Source organism: Podarcis raffonei, chromosome 6 (genome assembly GCF_027172205.1).
Source record: "Podarcis raffonei isolate rPodRaf1 chromosome 6, rPodRaf1.pri, whole genome shotgun sequence".
NCBI classification, from domain to species: Eukaryota; Metazoa; Chordata; class Lepidosauria; order Squamata; family Lacertidae; genus Podarcis; species Podarcis raffonei.
In genome coordinates, this window is record NC_070607.1 from 42,448,210 (window position 1) to 42,464,413 (window position 16,204).

The following is a 16,204-nucleotide window of genomic DNA, read 5'->3' on the forward strand; positions in this document are numbered from 1 at the left end:
CAGTCTTAGGTCTCTAGCAACTGCTGCTATTTCTGTTCGTGTGACTGCATTGAAGGATTGCACAAGGTTTATATGTGCACATACGTTGTACACCTGCCAAGTTAACTTCAGGTATTACACTGGAGCCAAGAAGCTCCTCCTCCTCCATCACTACCAACCAGCATGTATTGGTGCTTCTGATACGAGTTCAAACTTTCCAGGTAGATCCCTGGCAGAGGAGAGGCACTTTAAAAACATCTGACCCTGATTGTCTGCAATATTTGGAGAAACCAGTAGCAACTGCAAACTGATTTCTTTACTCATACAACCGACTAGTACAATTATTATTATTTTTTGCTGGTGTGGACTACGTGTAACAGTAAGCAGTTCAGTTTGTGTCTAGCATTTTTAATATTGATATAATTACATCAGCATGCTGGTTTTCAAAAAACACATTAACCATATTCCACCAAGTGACTTGATTTGAGTGTTATACATAATTACCAAGAAATGATTGTAGGTGGGTACGGGATATGATATAGCAAATGTTGAGGTGTCTGTCCTCTTGGCAGGATTTTTTATGGACATTAACTAGAAATGCAGCTGATACCTGGTGACTTAAATATACTATGTTTCAGGAAGCAACGAGTCTTCAGGCAGATTAACAGAGTCTTTGGGGGCCTTTATTAACAGGTGTGATCCTCTCCCTGAAAAAGAGGATTGAATTGTGAGAGGAGTAAGCCAGCAAAATGTTTACCTTCAAAGAGATGCAAATGAGCTGAAAATTGCACCCAATTCAATAATTAATTTTAGGAATTCTAGTTAAGCGCCACTCCTTCTGGGTTCTAGTTAATTTTCCCCTGGTTTGTTTAGCCTTACAGAAGCAGAATGGGCAACATCTTTTTATCTCCACATGAGACATTTTCACTCTAAACACTTCCTGTCCCACTGGTCTGAGCCAAATTCTCAACATTTCACAAGCCCAATGCTATTACTATTCTAGATCCTGAAAAGTTTCCAAATTCTAAAACTAAGTTACAATCAAAACTTGTCATCCAAAACAAGGCATGCAAATTAGGCCAAGTGTACAAATTCAAATGAATTGCTCAAGCACAATTTCACGTACTGTACTTCTAGAACTTAGAAGTTGCTGCTTCCTCTGTGTTTTGTAATTTTTTTACTTACTGTAAGCACTTGTCCCTCTCCAGGTTACTAAGGTAACGCTGTGTATCATGCATATAAAGCGAACGGTATCTGATCTTCTTTCGGAATTTCTCATGTTTCATAGTATCATAGCGGCCAACTCCAACTGGGTTCTATAAACAGGAAAGCAGACAAGGAGCAGCTTTGGGTATCCTGAGATGCAGATCTGTAAAGCCCTTGATTACCCACTTCTTGTCTGGCCAATGGAATGAAAGTAAGCTCATGCTGGGGAGATGAATGGGCATTAAGCATCCCCTCTGTGCAAAATCCCCTTTTGGCATTAGACAGCAGAAGTGCAAAATGCACAGGTTTGGACTACTTTCACAACTACTTGTTAATGTTCCCTGGTATGTCTGAGACTTTCTGATTTTTGTGAGCGACATCATGAATGTTCAGCTGCACTATAGTGAAGATGATACCACCTCTCATCTTTATAACATTGGAACAGACATCCACCTCATTGATACACAATATATATCTACATATCTTGTCATAAGGTCCTCCAGATGTTGGTGGACTACAACTTCCATCGTCTGTGGATATTGGTCATGCTGGGGCTGTTGGGAGTTATAGTTCAACATACAGAGAGCCACAGGCTCCCCACACATGTCTTAAAGGAAGACTTCTGATCCTTTCAAAGGCAGAATGGGTTGAAAGAATTGTGAACATAGCCTTAAGGCTTTGACATCACAATCCAAAGGCTCACTCCACTTGTTCATGAATCTCTATAAGTGCAGTGGATTAGTCTAATGAGTAGAATGATTTCAAACCAATCCATTTGGACAATATACCAATGGCTTGACCCTATATTAGGCCATGCCATCTATTCCTCCAACAGCCCCCCCCCCAAGATTTCACACTGGGATTCCTGTCACCAGAAATGTCAGTGGCCCTGCTTGAGGGAGATATTCCACAATCCACCTAGCCTTTTATTGGGGGCAAAGCCTTCTCCCTTGCTGCTGTTGGCCCATTTAACTCAGCACTGTCTGCACTGACTGGGAGCCGCTGTCCAGAGTTTCAGGCGAGAGTCCTCCCACCCACTGAGAATGTCAAACATTGGACTTGGGACCTTTGGCATGCCAGACACTGGCTCTTCTTCTGAGCTATTCCTCTTTTCCAATGTTGCCATTAGTACAATTGCTGTAGGGAGAGGCCATGCATCTAAAACGCCTCTGCAAAGGGTCCTCCCCGTCCCCTTGGGGTAAGAATGGCAGTAGAACAGAGAGAGGCTGTTCCGGCTATCAACAACACTCCATTTGCATGTTTTGTACTTGAGAACATCAATCCCCTCTTTCATTTCCATACATGTACAAGAATTCTCATTCATTTCACCAACTCTGGCTATTTGAACACAGATCACTGAGGAGGCCCCTCTGAAGTAGGCTTTTTTTAGATGTCCCAGTGGCCAGAGCAAAACGATTTGCTCCTCCATTGCATTAAAAACTCTCGAACCGCCGGCAGGTAAGTTCAGTTCTCTGCCAACTTTATCCGCGACACTTAATCACCACCAGCAAAGTTCCCCATCAATTATGAAAGAGCCCTTCATTCTTGACCTCTTTTAAGTTCCCTGCTCTCCAGGATCAAGGAGAGAGAACAAACCCTGCCTGGGAGTCCTTACCTGTTCCCTAAGTGGAAGTGAACTCTTTCAAATGAAAGCTTTCGCTGACTGAGTCCTCCCAGCTTTGTTCCAGTTCACCACAGGAACCCAGAAAAGATGAATGCAGATGATACAAGAAAGGGCACAAGGAGAAGGAGGAACAGAGCCAGAGCCATCCCTTTGGCACATCATTACTAAAAGGAGTTTTAGCCTATCAGCAAAAGGGATGCGACACTATCAAACAATCTAAAATAGATTCCCTCAACCCAGCACAGAGTAAGGGGCACTTGAGCCTAGTGGAGACAAAAGTATTTTATTTGAGCACTGCAAAATTCCTGATCTTAAATGTGTTTGCTTGGGGGGAAATAGTCCTAACTTCTAAGTAAGTACACATAGGAGCGTGGTCAAAGTATAAGGCAGGGATGGCCGTGTGTGTGTGTGGCCCCACCTGCAACTGGGCAGTGGCAGAGGAAATGTTTCCAACCAATCCGATTCTCTGCCACTTCACCATTCGTGCCTTTGCCATGCTTCCTGGTGGGCTCATGTGAGATGCCCATTGCTCCATTGAGCCCCTTCTCAGGACAGGCAAATCTATCCACTTTGATTTCTCTCCGTTTCTCATTTTCCCATTTAGTACATACATTACTTGGCAGGAGAACTGCACTGGAATATCTGGAGAAGTGCAAATTTTGAAAGATGGCTGTGTTTCGATTTCCATAGTTTTTCAGGAAGGGCAAGTTAGGTAGCTGCACCTTTATATGCAAACTGAATTCAAATTCTCTCCCTTTCTGCCACTGGGAAAATTACGGTAAGCGGTCTTTCTTAGTCAAACTCTGATCATATAATTTCCCACTCACAGCATTTCCAACAAACAGACGGTATGCTTTCCTGTCAAATCTTTTTGCACCAATCCAGAACGGTGGCTGATTTTCATACTCTTTTCTCTTGATGGGCTTTATGTCGTATGAGCCTGGCCCCGTCAGGTACTGTAATAAGTAAAATAAATTACTTTGAATCAGTGAATGCAACAGTTGTGTAGCAGCACAAAGAGTATAGAAAAGCATCATGGGGGAGATACAGCTAGCTACATTGAGCCAGAGATACAGCACAACGTTTTGCTAGAGATTCCCCTTGTTCACTTGACTAGCAATATTGTGTGATTGAGTGCTTACCAGTTTGGACGCCACATAAAATACTGGCTTCTATGTACTTGGAGCAAGATATGCCTATGACATTTATGAAACAAAGGTTGAAACACAACCTCCAAAACATATCTTAATTTGACGCTATCTCAGAATGGCCTGGGACGCGGGTGGCACTGTGGGTTAAACCACAGAGCCTAGGACTTGCCGATCAGAAGGTCAGTGGTTCGAATCCCCGCAATGGGGTGAACTCCCATTGTTCGGTCCCAGCTCCTGCCCACCTAGCAGTTTGAAAGCCCGTCAAAGTGCAAGTAGATAAATAGGTACCGCTCCGGCGGGAAGGTAAATGGCGTTTCTGTGCACTGCTCTGGTTCGCCAGAAGCGGCTTAGTCATGCTGGCCACATGACCCAGAAGCTGTACGCTGGCTCCCTCGGCCAATAAAGCGAGATGAGTGCCGCAACCCCAGAGTCGGTCACGACTGGACCAAATGGTCAGGGGTCTCTTTACCTTTACCTTTACATCTCACAATGGACTCTGCCCCAAACCCCTAGACTCCAGGTGCGTGGCTGGTTGCCCTCAACTCTGCTTGGTTGATTAGCTGCAGTTCGGCATCTACCTAAAGCTGAGGAGTTAGTCCAGCTCTTTGGAAAGCCTGGGGCCCATAGTAGACTGCCCTAGCAGCCTGTTTGTTCTTTGTTGTTTGTTCCCCACCCACCCTTTTCACATCACACGACTTCCCAACCCGGCCATCCGGAAGAAACTGGCACTGTGATTGCAACCAAGAAGCAATGGAAAGTCACCTACTTGTTCACGTGGACACTGGCTGATAGTGGCCCAGAAGATCCGATCGGAGGGGCACTTGGGATTCCAAACATGACTGCCGAAAGTGCCGTGCTTCCTTTTATCCCTTGATTCTAGTTCTTCCAGGAAGCTCTTCAGTGTGGTGCCACTCAGTTCGATGGACTTTTTCTAGAAATATTAAACAAGGAAAGGAGATACAGTTGTACCTTGGATCTCAAACGCCTTGCAACTCAAATGTTTTGGCTCCCGAATGCCGCAAACCCGGATTCCGTTCGACAGCCAAGGTACGACTGTATGTGTATATCAAATCTGTGCAATTTTACAAAAGAATAAGAAGAAGGAAGGAAGTCAACTGAGGGTACTCTTGTTGCTGTTCTTTCATGGAATACAGTTATAATTTTCACACACAACCCCCCCCCCAGCTCAATAATCTGAAGGAAGATTGTATCATTGTATCAATGATCTTATATAAAATGAATTTTCAACATGCATTGTGTAGGCTTACAACAGTTAAAATGCACGTAATGCAATTGAATTTGTTGAACTGTAGGATCTGCCCTGATTCTGCTTTTTGTCTACCACTGCTGACTGGCTTCTTTTTCTATACTGTTTTCATTCAACCTGTAAATTTATCCATTTTGGAAAAGGAAAGCAATGCAATATTTATCACTGGCAGAAAATTTAGAAGAAAGGGCATCCCCAAGATTTCCGATGCCCACCCTCCTCCAAACAGCTGCAGTTATTTGCATTGTTCAGCCTCAGATCCATCTGTAGTATTGTATAATACCAGATTTGTTGTAAGGGTGCTGAAATAATTAATGGAATATGTGGTGTATTGGAACACTTGTGACAAAATGCTAAATAAGTACTTAATCATCAATATAATCGGAATAGTTTGCTCCCCCTGGTCTGGAGTGTTAGAAACATTAAAAACAATATTGCAGTGGAGACATTTGAACTCTTACAAATGCCTGTCTAATAATTTAGACATTTTTCATCTGAATCACCAGTGTTCCAAGTAGCAGAACCTGACAGATCACAAAACTTCAAAATTTAACACATACAAAATTATTTCTTTTTGTGTTTCTGTATTTTCTTCTTTTTAAAGACAATCAGAATCTTCTTTAATTCCATTACTCCAAAAGTTGGGGGCTTAAAAGAAGCAGTGTGGGGAAGATTCATGGACTTTCTGATGTTTTGCCAGTCACTCTGAAGTCTGGCAACTCTATCATTTGAATTACTAACCAGCAACATGACGCTTTAAAAAAAAGTTTGCAAGCAAAGAAGATGAGCATACATACATCAGTAGCATAATGCCCACTGACAATAGGCTTTGACCTGTCTCCTGTGAAGGTTTCATAAGGGCCTTTTAAGCTGACCACGCGTTTCAGCATCTCATCCACCCCATTTTTGATATTGTAGGTGCCAGGTCCCAAACCACTTCCCTGAAATCAAGGATTAAGAAAGTATTAGGGAGAGGGAGAGGCTTCTTAAGCAGTTTGCAAAAGTGTAGCATCTGTTGCGTTGAATAGGCGAGGACTTGGTCCTGATGTGGCTGTAGTTGTATGAAACTACATGGGATCATAATCCCGTGCCAAAGATGTGGCATGGGAATGCGATCCCGTATCAGCAACACAAGCCTTCTCCAGCCAGTTCAACAGGAAGACTTTGAAGATCGAGAGCAGCTAAGCAGAGAACTAAGAAACTAAACTTGCCACATTGGGAAAGGCGAAGCATTTTGAAGTTTTACTGTCCATTATTCCAAGTGCAGTCACAGAACGTTTTTCCTTTTTATCTAGGGCAGCATAAGGATTTCCATAGGTTCCTGGGCCAGGATAACATTCCTAGGATGTTAGGGTGGAGAGAAAGAGAGAGAGAGAGCGCATTAACATAACCACAGCTGAGGCAGTCCAGCTGTCCCAGGTGGCGTAGTTTAGCATAAAATAAAGACGCAGAGAGCTAGCAATATTTCCATGGACGGAGGGCAGCTCATTTCAGACATCTTCTCCCTCTCCGGTCCGTTTTATTATCCTTTGTTCTCTCCAGCCGCATGGCTGCATTCCAATGTCTCATGTTACCTCATCTGGTCATGGCTTAAACCCACCCACACCATATAGGGTCATCACTGCCCAGAGGAAACACAACTCCTTTTAAGGTCAACACAATTCTAATACATTGTAAGGCACGGACATGCTGGTCACCGAGGTCAGTAGGGCACCAGGTGGCACTACAAACCTTTGCTAGGGCTTTATGACTTCCACACACAGCAGAGCAATGCCCATATCTTATCTGGACTCCACATTGTTTCCAATGGTGCTTCGAGACTGCTGCTGTTTTTGAGCTGAATGCAACCACATGCTGGCAATTTCATGTTATGCAATTATAGTTGATTTTGAGCTCCTGCTCACCAAGTGCATCTTACCAAAATACTGGACATTTTGCATTAAGAGAAATGATGGGGAATTGCACTAGAAAGCACATACATAGTCACATTTATTATGACACCATGTCATCTAACCTTCCTGCAAACAAATCAGACTCTATGTTCATTAAATAGCTAGTGTCGTCTAATCACCTGGCAAACTAATTAGGAGGAATACTCAATAATTATTAGCGAAGTCTTGGGCTGGCAGTTCTTATTTGGTAGGGCTCATGTGAAAACAGCAGGCATTCAAAGGGTGGAGCTTTCCCCAGCAATTGGATGGGGCAATGGGAAAAGTTTCACCTACAGAATGAATTTCTGCTTGTCACACTGCTGTTAAAGGTACAGCAGGCCTGCCAGAGGAAAAACTCTAGATCAGGGATGGGAAACGTGTGACCCTTCAGATTTTGTTAGGCTACAACTCCCATCATCCCTGACCCTGGGTCACACTGGCTGGGGCTGACGGAGTCCAACAACATCTGGAGGGCCACAGGTTATTAATCCCTGCCTTGCTGTTTTCTGCCACATGTACATAAGCTGGTTCTTCATGTCTACCAATTGCTTCCTAGTTGCCTCTTGCGGAGGAAATAGCTCAGGTTCTTGTAGGAAGGCAAGGAGCCTTCCCTTGACTTCAGGAGCGAGGAGGTGCTATGAGAAAACACCCTTTTAAAAAAAACCACACACACACACTTTTACTGAGATTTGTATCAGCTACAAAAACAACCAAAACCTCGCACACACTAGAGTATTACATATGTCCATATCCTTTGATACTTTAAGACAGTTTCCCTTTTGTGGTACTATTGATATCATCTTTGCTACTGTGACATAAGTGAGGGTAGAAAAACCTGGCTTTTTGGAATATGTTGATTATAGAAAAACATTACAAAAACAATTCCTGGAAATTCTGCATAATAGTTCAGAACAAAGAAAACAGTACAATGCAATGAATAATACTGCAATTAAAGGTATTTTGTAGGCAAAGCAATCTTTCCAGCAGTTAAGAGTTGTAGTATTTTTTTTTAAATGTGTTTCACCTACTAATCCACTGTGAGTCACTCTTGCTTCATAAATGTGTCAGTCCGGTGATGAATAATTTTTATTTTGCTGGTGCTAAACCACAAAACCATTGGAAGGCAGCCAATATATCTGTCCTTCATTCCCATCTCCATGATTCACAAGGAATGGAAGATGTGCGGACAGCTGAATCTTGAGCCTTTCACCACGCCAACTCTCCATTTACATCAAAACCTTTCTTTTTTTACGACACAAGCTCAGTTGTTGTAGCACTACAACTCCCATTATTCCTCACTGTTGGCTATTCTGGCTGGGAATAATGGGACTTGGGAGCCTAATACATATGGAGGACCACAGGCTTCCCACCCCTACTTACGGACTCCTGAGGTAATGAGCAGGTGGTAGACTCTACAGGTGATAGGAGCGGAGGAAGGAGGAATGTACACACTGAAAGGAGCACAAAGCAGGTGACCATAGCAATATGGCTGCAATCTCATTTATGACACGTTAGAACAAGGGGTTTTTAGATGTTGAGCCAAATGTAAACCCAGAGGCGGTTTTAAGGTAGTGTGACCAGTTCGGCTGCACTGGGCACTGTGCTGCTGGGGGCATCACAACAATGCTGTAGAGCGGAGCAAGAGAGGTGAAAGGTGCCAAATTTTAGTGTCACTCAGAGCGCCACTGTAATTTGAGAACCCACGGTCCGCCTCTGGTAACCCCCCCTAGTAGGAACAAAACCCAAATGGTTGACTTCTGTATGCTGATGCTGCAGTCCCACCCGCCTTTCTTGATGCTCTGGAGAGACATAGGCTCACATTACTGGGGACAGTGGCTTCATGGTGTGGTTTCTCTAAGCCTATTTTTCAGCCTAGACCCATAACGTAGGTTTTAAAGACCGAATGTTCTTGGTAGGTTGTCAATTCTCCTTTTTTAGCAGAGGTTGGATGGCCATCTGTCATGGATGCTTTAGTTTAGATTCCTGCATTGCAGGGGGTTGAAGCAGATGAGCATAGAGTCGGGGATCCCTTCCAACTCTATGATTCCTTTAAAATGGAGACAATTTCTTTTAATAAAAATCTCTATTATTTTCATAATGGAATATGTTGGCGTGGTGAATGGCTCAAGATTCAGCTGTCCACACATCTTCCATTCCATGTGAATCATGGAGGCGGGAATGCATAATGGAATATGTTTTGCATCAATAAGGAATTGCACCACAACTGGTGGTTTGAAAGACAGGATCAAAGGAACCAAGACAAACAAATAAAACCCCACAATCCAGGTAGCAAAGTTGAAGACTATACTAAAAATAGCAAATTCAAAGTAGATATGGCAAAAACCATTCGCAAAGAATGTTGCATTTCACACAATTCATTCTGACAAGGACAGATGCCTACACTTATGCGGTCTTTAAATCTCACTGCTCCGGTGTCACATATTCCTCTAATGCTGTGTGGACGTTTCTCTTTTATTTTCATAATGGAATATGTTGGCGTGGTGAATGGCTCAAGATTCAGCTGTCCACACATCTTCCATTCCATGTGAATCATGGAGGCGGGAATGCATAATGCAATATGTTTTGCATCAATACGGAATTGCACCACAACTGGTGGTTTGAAAGACAGGATCAAAGGAACCAAGACAAACAAACAAAACCCCACAATCCAGGTAGCAAAGTTGAAGACTATACTAAAAATAGCAAATTCAAAGTAGATATGGCAAAAACCATTCGCAAAGAATGTTGCATTTCACACAATTCATTCTGACAAGGACAGATGCCTACCCTGATGCGGTCTTTAAATCTCACTGCTCCGGTGTCACATATTCCTCTAATGCTGTGTGGACGTTTCTCTTGGAGTTGTAGAAAATCTGAGTACTCATAAGTCCCAGGACCCAGCTTTGCTTTCTTGGAGAGAGAAAGGATGCACGTGAATAGGGTTAAGAGATGGCATGTGCAGCTTTAAAACAGCCATCTGGTATGTGGAGTTTGTGGCAGCACAGGAATGAGGTGGAGCATAGCTCCAGGCTTTATTTTATTTTTCACAGCAGATTGTGCCCCCGGCTAGTGGCAGAAACGAGGGTGGGAGTGATTGAAAGGTAGGTCTGACCTGGTACATGACCCCTTTGTTAGGGAAGCCAGGCTCAGATATGAATGTCATAATTCATCAGGAGTTATTCTGGAGTGTATACGCCAAATATTGGAAATAACTGTGTTATATATAATTGGCAGATAGAAGAGTGGAAGCACCTCTTTTTTTGTTTTTGCTTCCTTCCTACTTAGTTTTTGATAGTATTTTATTAATATTAAATAATACTGTTTATGGTTAAGGTAAAGGACCCCTGGATGGTTAAAGTCCAGTCAAAGGTGACTATGGCATGTGGCACTTCTCTCACTTCAGGCCGAGGGAGCCGCCATTTGTCCACAGACAGCTTTCCGGGTCATGTGGCCAGCATGACTAAACTGCTTCTGGCACAACGGGACACTGTGACAGAAGCCAGAGCACATGGAAATGCTGTTTACCTTCCCGCCACCTATTTATCTACTTTCACAGGTATGTTTTTGAACTGCTAGGTTGGCAGGAGCTGGGACAGAGCAACAGGAGCTCACCCCGTCGCGGGGATTCGAACCACCGACCTTCAGGTCAGCAAGCCCAAGAGGCTCAGTGGTTTAGACCACAATGCCACCCGCGTACTTGCCTGAGAAATAGACAGGGGTGACAAGATTCCCCCTTACACTTGCCTGATGCCCATTGTTACGCTTGATGGGCCTTTCGTTCATATTTCATAATGATAACATTCTTGGTTATGTAACAAAGACAAACCACATGCTATTTGGAAAATACTCTTAAAGTTGATACCAGTCTCGGAGAAAACTGTGGGCCCGTGTCCTTGAATGTATCTGAAATGAAACTGGCCAATATTTTAACCCCTTGACTAAACCAACATGTAACAAAGAGCTCGAAGCCAAACACTCACCAGAGCTTTCGCCCTGCTGCATATTTCCTTAAAATTGAAATGTGGCATTTTGGTGAGCCTTGCTGCCTCCTGGGCTTTCGCCCAACTAGAGCTTGACATCTTCTTATGCAGATGACTAGAACTGAAGCCTCCATAGTCAATACTGTAGGTGCCTGGTCCTAATTTTCGGTTCTAAAGGAAGATATGGTTATTTTCTGCATTTGCTTGCATAGCTATAGTTCTTTGGAAAAACAGCATCGTCAGGGCTAGATAAAGTATTAGGTGAAAAGTCTGTACATTCTGAAGCACCCCGGTTCAATGGGTATCCTTCAGCATTAGTTATCCCTTTTCAGCAGGATATTTTAATATGCTAATGAAGGCCTCGACTGATATCTGTTAGATTACAGATATTGCTCTTGGATCTCCACCCACCTACCCACATCACTGATTAATAGACCTCTGACATCCACAAATGAAACCATAATACTCCGTTTCCAGCATAGCCTAATTCATATTCTAGAACGGAATGGTATGAGGTTAGTTGCACCAGTGGGAAAGACATAGAATTGTAAAGTTGGAAGGGACCACAAGGGTCATCTAGTCCAACCCCCTGCAATGTAGGAATCTTTGACTTGAACCCATGACCCTGAGATTAAGAGTATCATGCTTTACCGACTGAGCTATCATTGTAGAGCAGAAGCAAGTAAAATGAGTGAGGGGGTGGGGAAGAAACAGAGGGTATCATAAGTTTCTTCCTTCCTTCTAAAAGTAATGCTACCAGGTGAGGGACTTAGAGGGTAGGTGGGGTCAGTACCGAGACAGTTATGAAGATTTCCATTTAACATGTACCTATAAGTAGTTCAAATTTAACCCACTGTTTACCATCCCTTCTACTTTGTAACAGCTTTCTTGTGTTAATATTCCTCCAAGGTTTTTGACAGGAGGGGTTCAAAGCATTACACTCCCAGAGGGTCCTGTTTCTCCCAGTGCTGCTGCCTTGGATTCAATCTCTCTATCCACATAACGCTTTGACCACCCTTTTGTTGCATTTAACAGACTGACACTTTTTCCCCCTCGTTCACACCACAGCCAACTGAAATCCTAAAACTTCCTCTTAACAAAAACTCTGGCATTATCTTCTGATTAACCATCACAGAGCTCAGGGAGGGGCTCTTCCCATTCGTTGGCTGCCAGACAGTCCATTACTTTCTTGATGGCTCTGTCCCTTCTCTTAGTCCTCTTTTAATAGTCTGTCTCCCCAGGTGATTTACCTGCCATGGGAAGCTGGTTTGACGTGTATTTTAACATGCTAAATCCAGCATCTGGCAGCCCACAAGCATTGATTCAATTCTAACACTAAATTCAGGAATGGTGGCTGCTTTGCACCCACAAACTCTGGCACCCCAACTCATAACAATATGATGCCGTCGTCCTTCTGCTCAAGGAGAAGACAACTTTCACCCTCTCCAATAGCAAACTCGGGCTGTGAATGCTGACAGAAATGAGGCTAAAACGCAGGCAATGAAAAACAAGGAGGTGGCGTCATAATGCTTTGAGAGACCCCAAGGTTTCCAGAACTATAAACAGTGCTATTTTCTGGGGGATGCAGGGGTATGCATACCCCTAAACATTTTGTGAATCAAAGTTTGGCCTCATTGAGGGGCAGTATTTCAATATGAGTAGGAAAATGAGAACACCCCTAAACATTTTTTTTAGACAAAAAGCACTGACTATAAAAGATATTAAAACAGACCCTCAGGGGGCAAAATATATGCCAAAAGGGGAAAAAAGGAGGATCAAGCACATTTAGTAGCCACAGAATGTTGAGTATCAGTTGGAAAGGAAAAGAAAAACTGAAGTGGGGGTGGAATAGCATATCCTGGAGGAAAGCATGGCTGGATAGAACCATGAAAAAGAGCACTCCTATTAGGACTCGGAGTCCCAGTCCATTTCATTAGAGAAAAGCCAAGTATGTCTTGACCGTGCTCTAGAATGATCAAGGAGTGGAATCCCTCTAGGGCTAGGCAATGTACGTCTAAATTGGCTTGTATGATACTCCACACGGGTGGCATGCAATCAACTGCTTCTATGAGCAGACTACTCAAAGGAAATAGTTTGACATCACAACAGCAAACTCCCAAGAGATTGTCCCTCTGTAAATAGTCAGTTTGCAGCTATAGTGGGAGACAAAGTTCTGGATGGTCTAAAGTAGATGCGGGGTTGGGGTGGTGGTGGTGGAGGGAATACTGTATATTAAAAAAATATTGTTCAACCACGCATACAGTAAAACTGAAGACTAGGTTTGCTTTGTGCATGTGAGGCACCCTGAGATATAGACTCACCAAGTCTGAGCAGACCGTTTTGGTGTATGGGGCCTGCAGGTAAGTACTTGGTCTCTTGACATCTGGATAAATTGCTGACACATCAAATCTAGCCAGAGAAATACAAATATGGAGAGCTGAAGGATCCTGCTGGGGCCATTTGAATCAAAGTCATGTAACACAGTTGCTTTCAAAACAATTTTTGACACTCTAGCTATATAACCACAATAATAGCTTCAGGGTATATATAGGCAGCCAACCTGTGTTTGGAATGATGCAGAGTGCTGCTTCAAAATCCAGATCCTGCATCTCAGTGTCTCCAGCAGTGCTATTATTCGAGAAAAAGAGGTGCCAGAACTCCCCTTGTTCTCTTAGAAGGGCAATGGCACCCACCTGAGAGGTGCTGGAACTTGAGTTCCAGCAAATTCCAGCTGAGAAAAAGCCCTGGTCTCCAGTTAATCTGTCTATAAGGTTAGAACCAGTCCAGGTGTTTTGCTGTCTGACTTGGAGCCTGGAGGACAAGATGGTGCCTCCCTCCCTCCCCCCACTTCCATATACAGAAGCTAAGCAGGTGGGCACTTGACTCTTACTTCAGTGCTGCCTGGTAATGATGAGCAGCACCCCCCCATCATACCTGAGGGCAGCAGGGGGTACATGCCACTTGATCCTTCAACACCTTCGCACAACTCCTTACCTACCAGCATCTGCTGCCTGAGGTACTTGCCTGTCTGCCTAATAGTAGGACCAGCCCTGTATGAGGTTGTTTCAGAGCTCGATCTGACTTGCAGAATTCTGGTACAGGGTAATCTACATTAAAATCCTTCCCCCCATATGCCCCCCTGCCCCCTGAAATTGGTTCAAGGGGCTGTTGGGAGGATCCCCAGAACAGCACATGAAAGGGGGTGTTTGTTTCATCTGGCAAGCTGGTGTGCTTACAGAGATAAAGCATTTGTAATAGAAGTAACATTTGAATTTAATTTGAAGTGTCTAACAGCTGAGGCAAATGGGAAGCACTCTAAGGTGTGAATTAGTGGCGCCCAACTTGTGACCCTGCAGATGTTGTTGGACTCCTTTTTAAAATGTTTGATGTTTTATGATGCGTTTATATGTGCTGGAAGCCACTCAAATTTTCTGGGGTAACCCAGCCAGATGGGTGGGGAATAAATAATAAAATTATGAGTAGTAGTATAATTATTATTATTTTATTGGCACCAGCCAGTGTGGCCAATGTTCTGGGATGATGGAGTCAAACATCTGCAAGGCCACAGTTTGCACACTCCCGCTATGGAAGGAAACTACAACCCTATTATGTCTTATTACGAGTACATTTGTGCGGTTGATGTTGTCTTCTATTAAGGAGCCAACAGATCTGTGTTCTAGGTTGATGTGATGCGCAGAATGCAGTTCTGAGCAGGTTCAGGGGTATGTTTGTTTGCTTGTGTAGGATTGTGACTTAGCGTATGTCTACATGGACTTTGAACCAATGCAGTTCTGAGCAGGTTCAGGGGTAGGTTTGTTTGCTTGTGTAGGATTGTGACTTAGGGTATGTCTACATGGACTTTGAACCAAGATAAATACAGATCTACAAGACAGAAACTGTATATGAGCCATACTTGTGTGAATATTTGTATGTGACAACTTACATTTCTTGCAAAATTAAAATCCATGGTGAATTATTTGTAAGCATTGTACCACGAACACAAGTGGTATATGAACTGTAGCTTGGTTTTTAAAACACAAAATGCCTGCATTACTCAAAGATGCCAGAAAAGAGCACCCTCTGTTCAAAATCCCAGAAACCTGGAAGGATGGCTGTGGTTTCTCTCTCTCTCTCATATTTTTTTTAAATTCAACCAGATATCCACATACAGCATCCCAAGAACATAAAAGAAAAAGACAATAACAACAACAACATCCTCAACAACATCTACATCAAAAAGAAAAAATCCTAAGCACGATGTTAAACACAAAATGACAAACTGAAAATGGTCTTATTACTATAGACCCGACTTCCCATCCACTCCTTACCTCAGATAATCTTCATTAGTTTACTGCCATTACACCATACATTTGATCAAAATGTAAATACGATTGAACTATGTTATCTCTCACTGCAAACTTAAAACTGCTACTAAAGTTATTCAAATGCTGCGACAGAATTTAAACTGGGATAATTATTTTTCAAGTATATTTTAAAGGCTTCCCATTTTGAAATAAATGCTTGTTTTGATTTGTTCTTTATTTTTTCAGACAGGCTATCTAATTCCGCATATTCCACTAATTTTGAAATCCATTCTTTCTTTGAGGGTATTTTATCACTCTTCCAATTTGCTGCTATAAGAACTCTCGCAGCCACCATGACATATGAAAAAATTTCTTTTGCTTTTTTGGGAATATCCAGGTCTGTAATTCCCAAAAGAAAGGCTTCTGGTGTTTTTCCTAAGGGAAGGATGGCTGTGGTTTCTCAAGTGGGAAAGTCACTCACCACATGCTCAGAGACTCTTATATTTTCCATCTTTCAGGACTGATCGTTGACAAGCCCTAGCACAAGTTATGCCCTGTCTTCGAGAAGGTGTAATCTTTTTTTTATTTTTAAAAAAGAAACCAACCCGATTCCTGTGGGAGCAGCCCTTACCTTGCCGTTTGACTCCAAAAGGGGGCACCTGTGAATCCCTTTGGCTCCTCCATCCTCTGATGCTTGGAGCAGAAGAAGGACAACCCCCTTCCTTCTTGGAGATTGCTTCTGACAAGAGCTCTGGAACTTCG

The 16,204-nt window shown here is 43.1% G+C and overlaps 1 protein-coding gene across 1 annotated transcript; it reads right to left on the bottom strand.

Annotated features, from left to right (window-relative positions):
• Positions 1-371: 371 nt before the first annotated feature.
• Positions 372-16,176, bottom strand: LEXM (lymphocyte expansion molecule). Its single transcript, XM_053392326.1, has 10 exons — positions 16,074-16,176; positions 13,460-13,547; positions 11,139-11,309; positions 9,946-10,068; positions 6,439-6,567; positions 6,025-6,168; positions 4,727-4,891; positions 3,637-3,765; positions 1,165-1,295; positions 372-686 (listed from the first exon to the last, which is right to left on the bottom strand). The coding sequence occupies exons 1-10, from the start codon at positions 16,124-16,126 to the stop codon at positions 641-643; spliced, it is 1,179 nt and encodes a 392-aa protein (XP_053248301.1). The 5' UTR covers positions 16,127-16,176; the 3' UTR covers positions 372-640.
• Positions 16,177-16,204: the final 28 nt, after the last annotated feature.

Coding starts and splice junctions, on each gene's coding strand:
- LEXM (XM_053392326.1), bottom strand. CDS start 16,126: ATGGAGGAGCCAAAGGGATTCACAGGTGCCCCCTTTTGGAGTCAAACG. Junction 10,069..11,138: donor GCAGCAGGGCGAAAGCTCTG/GTGAGTGTTTGG, acceptor TCTCTCTCCAAG/AAAGCAAAGCTGGGTCCTGG. Junction 6,568..9,945: donor GATTTAAAGACCGCATCAGG/GTAGGCATCTGT, acceptor CTAACATCCTAG/GAATGTTATCCTGGCCCAGG.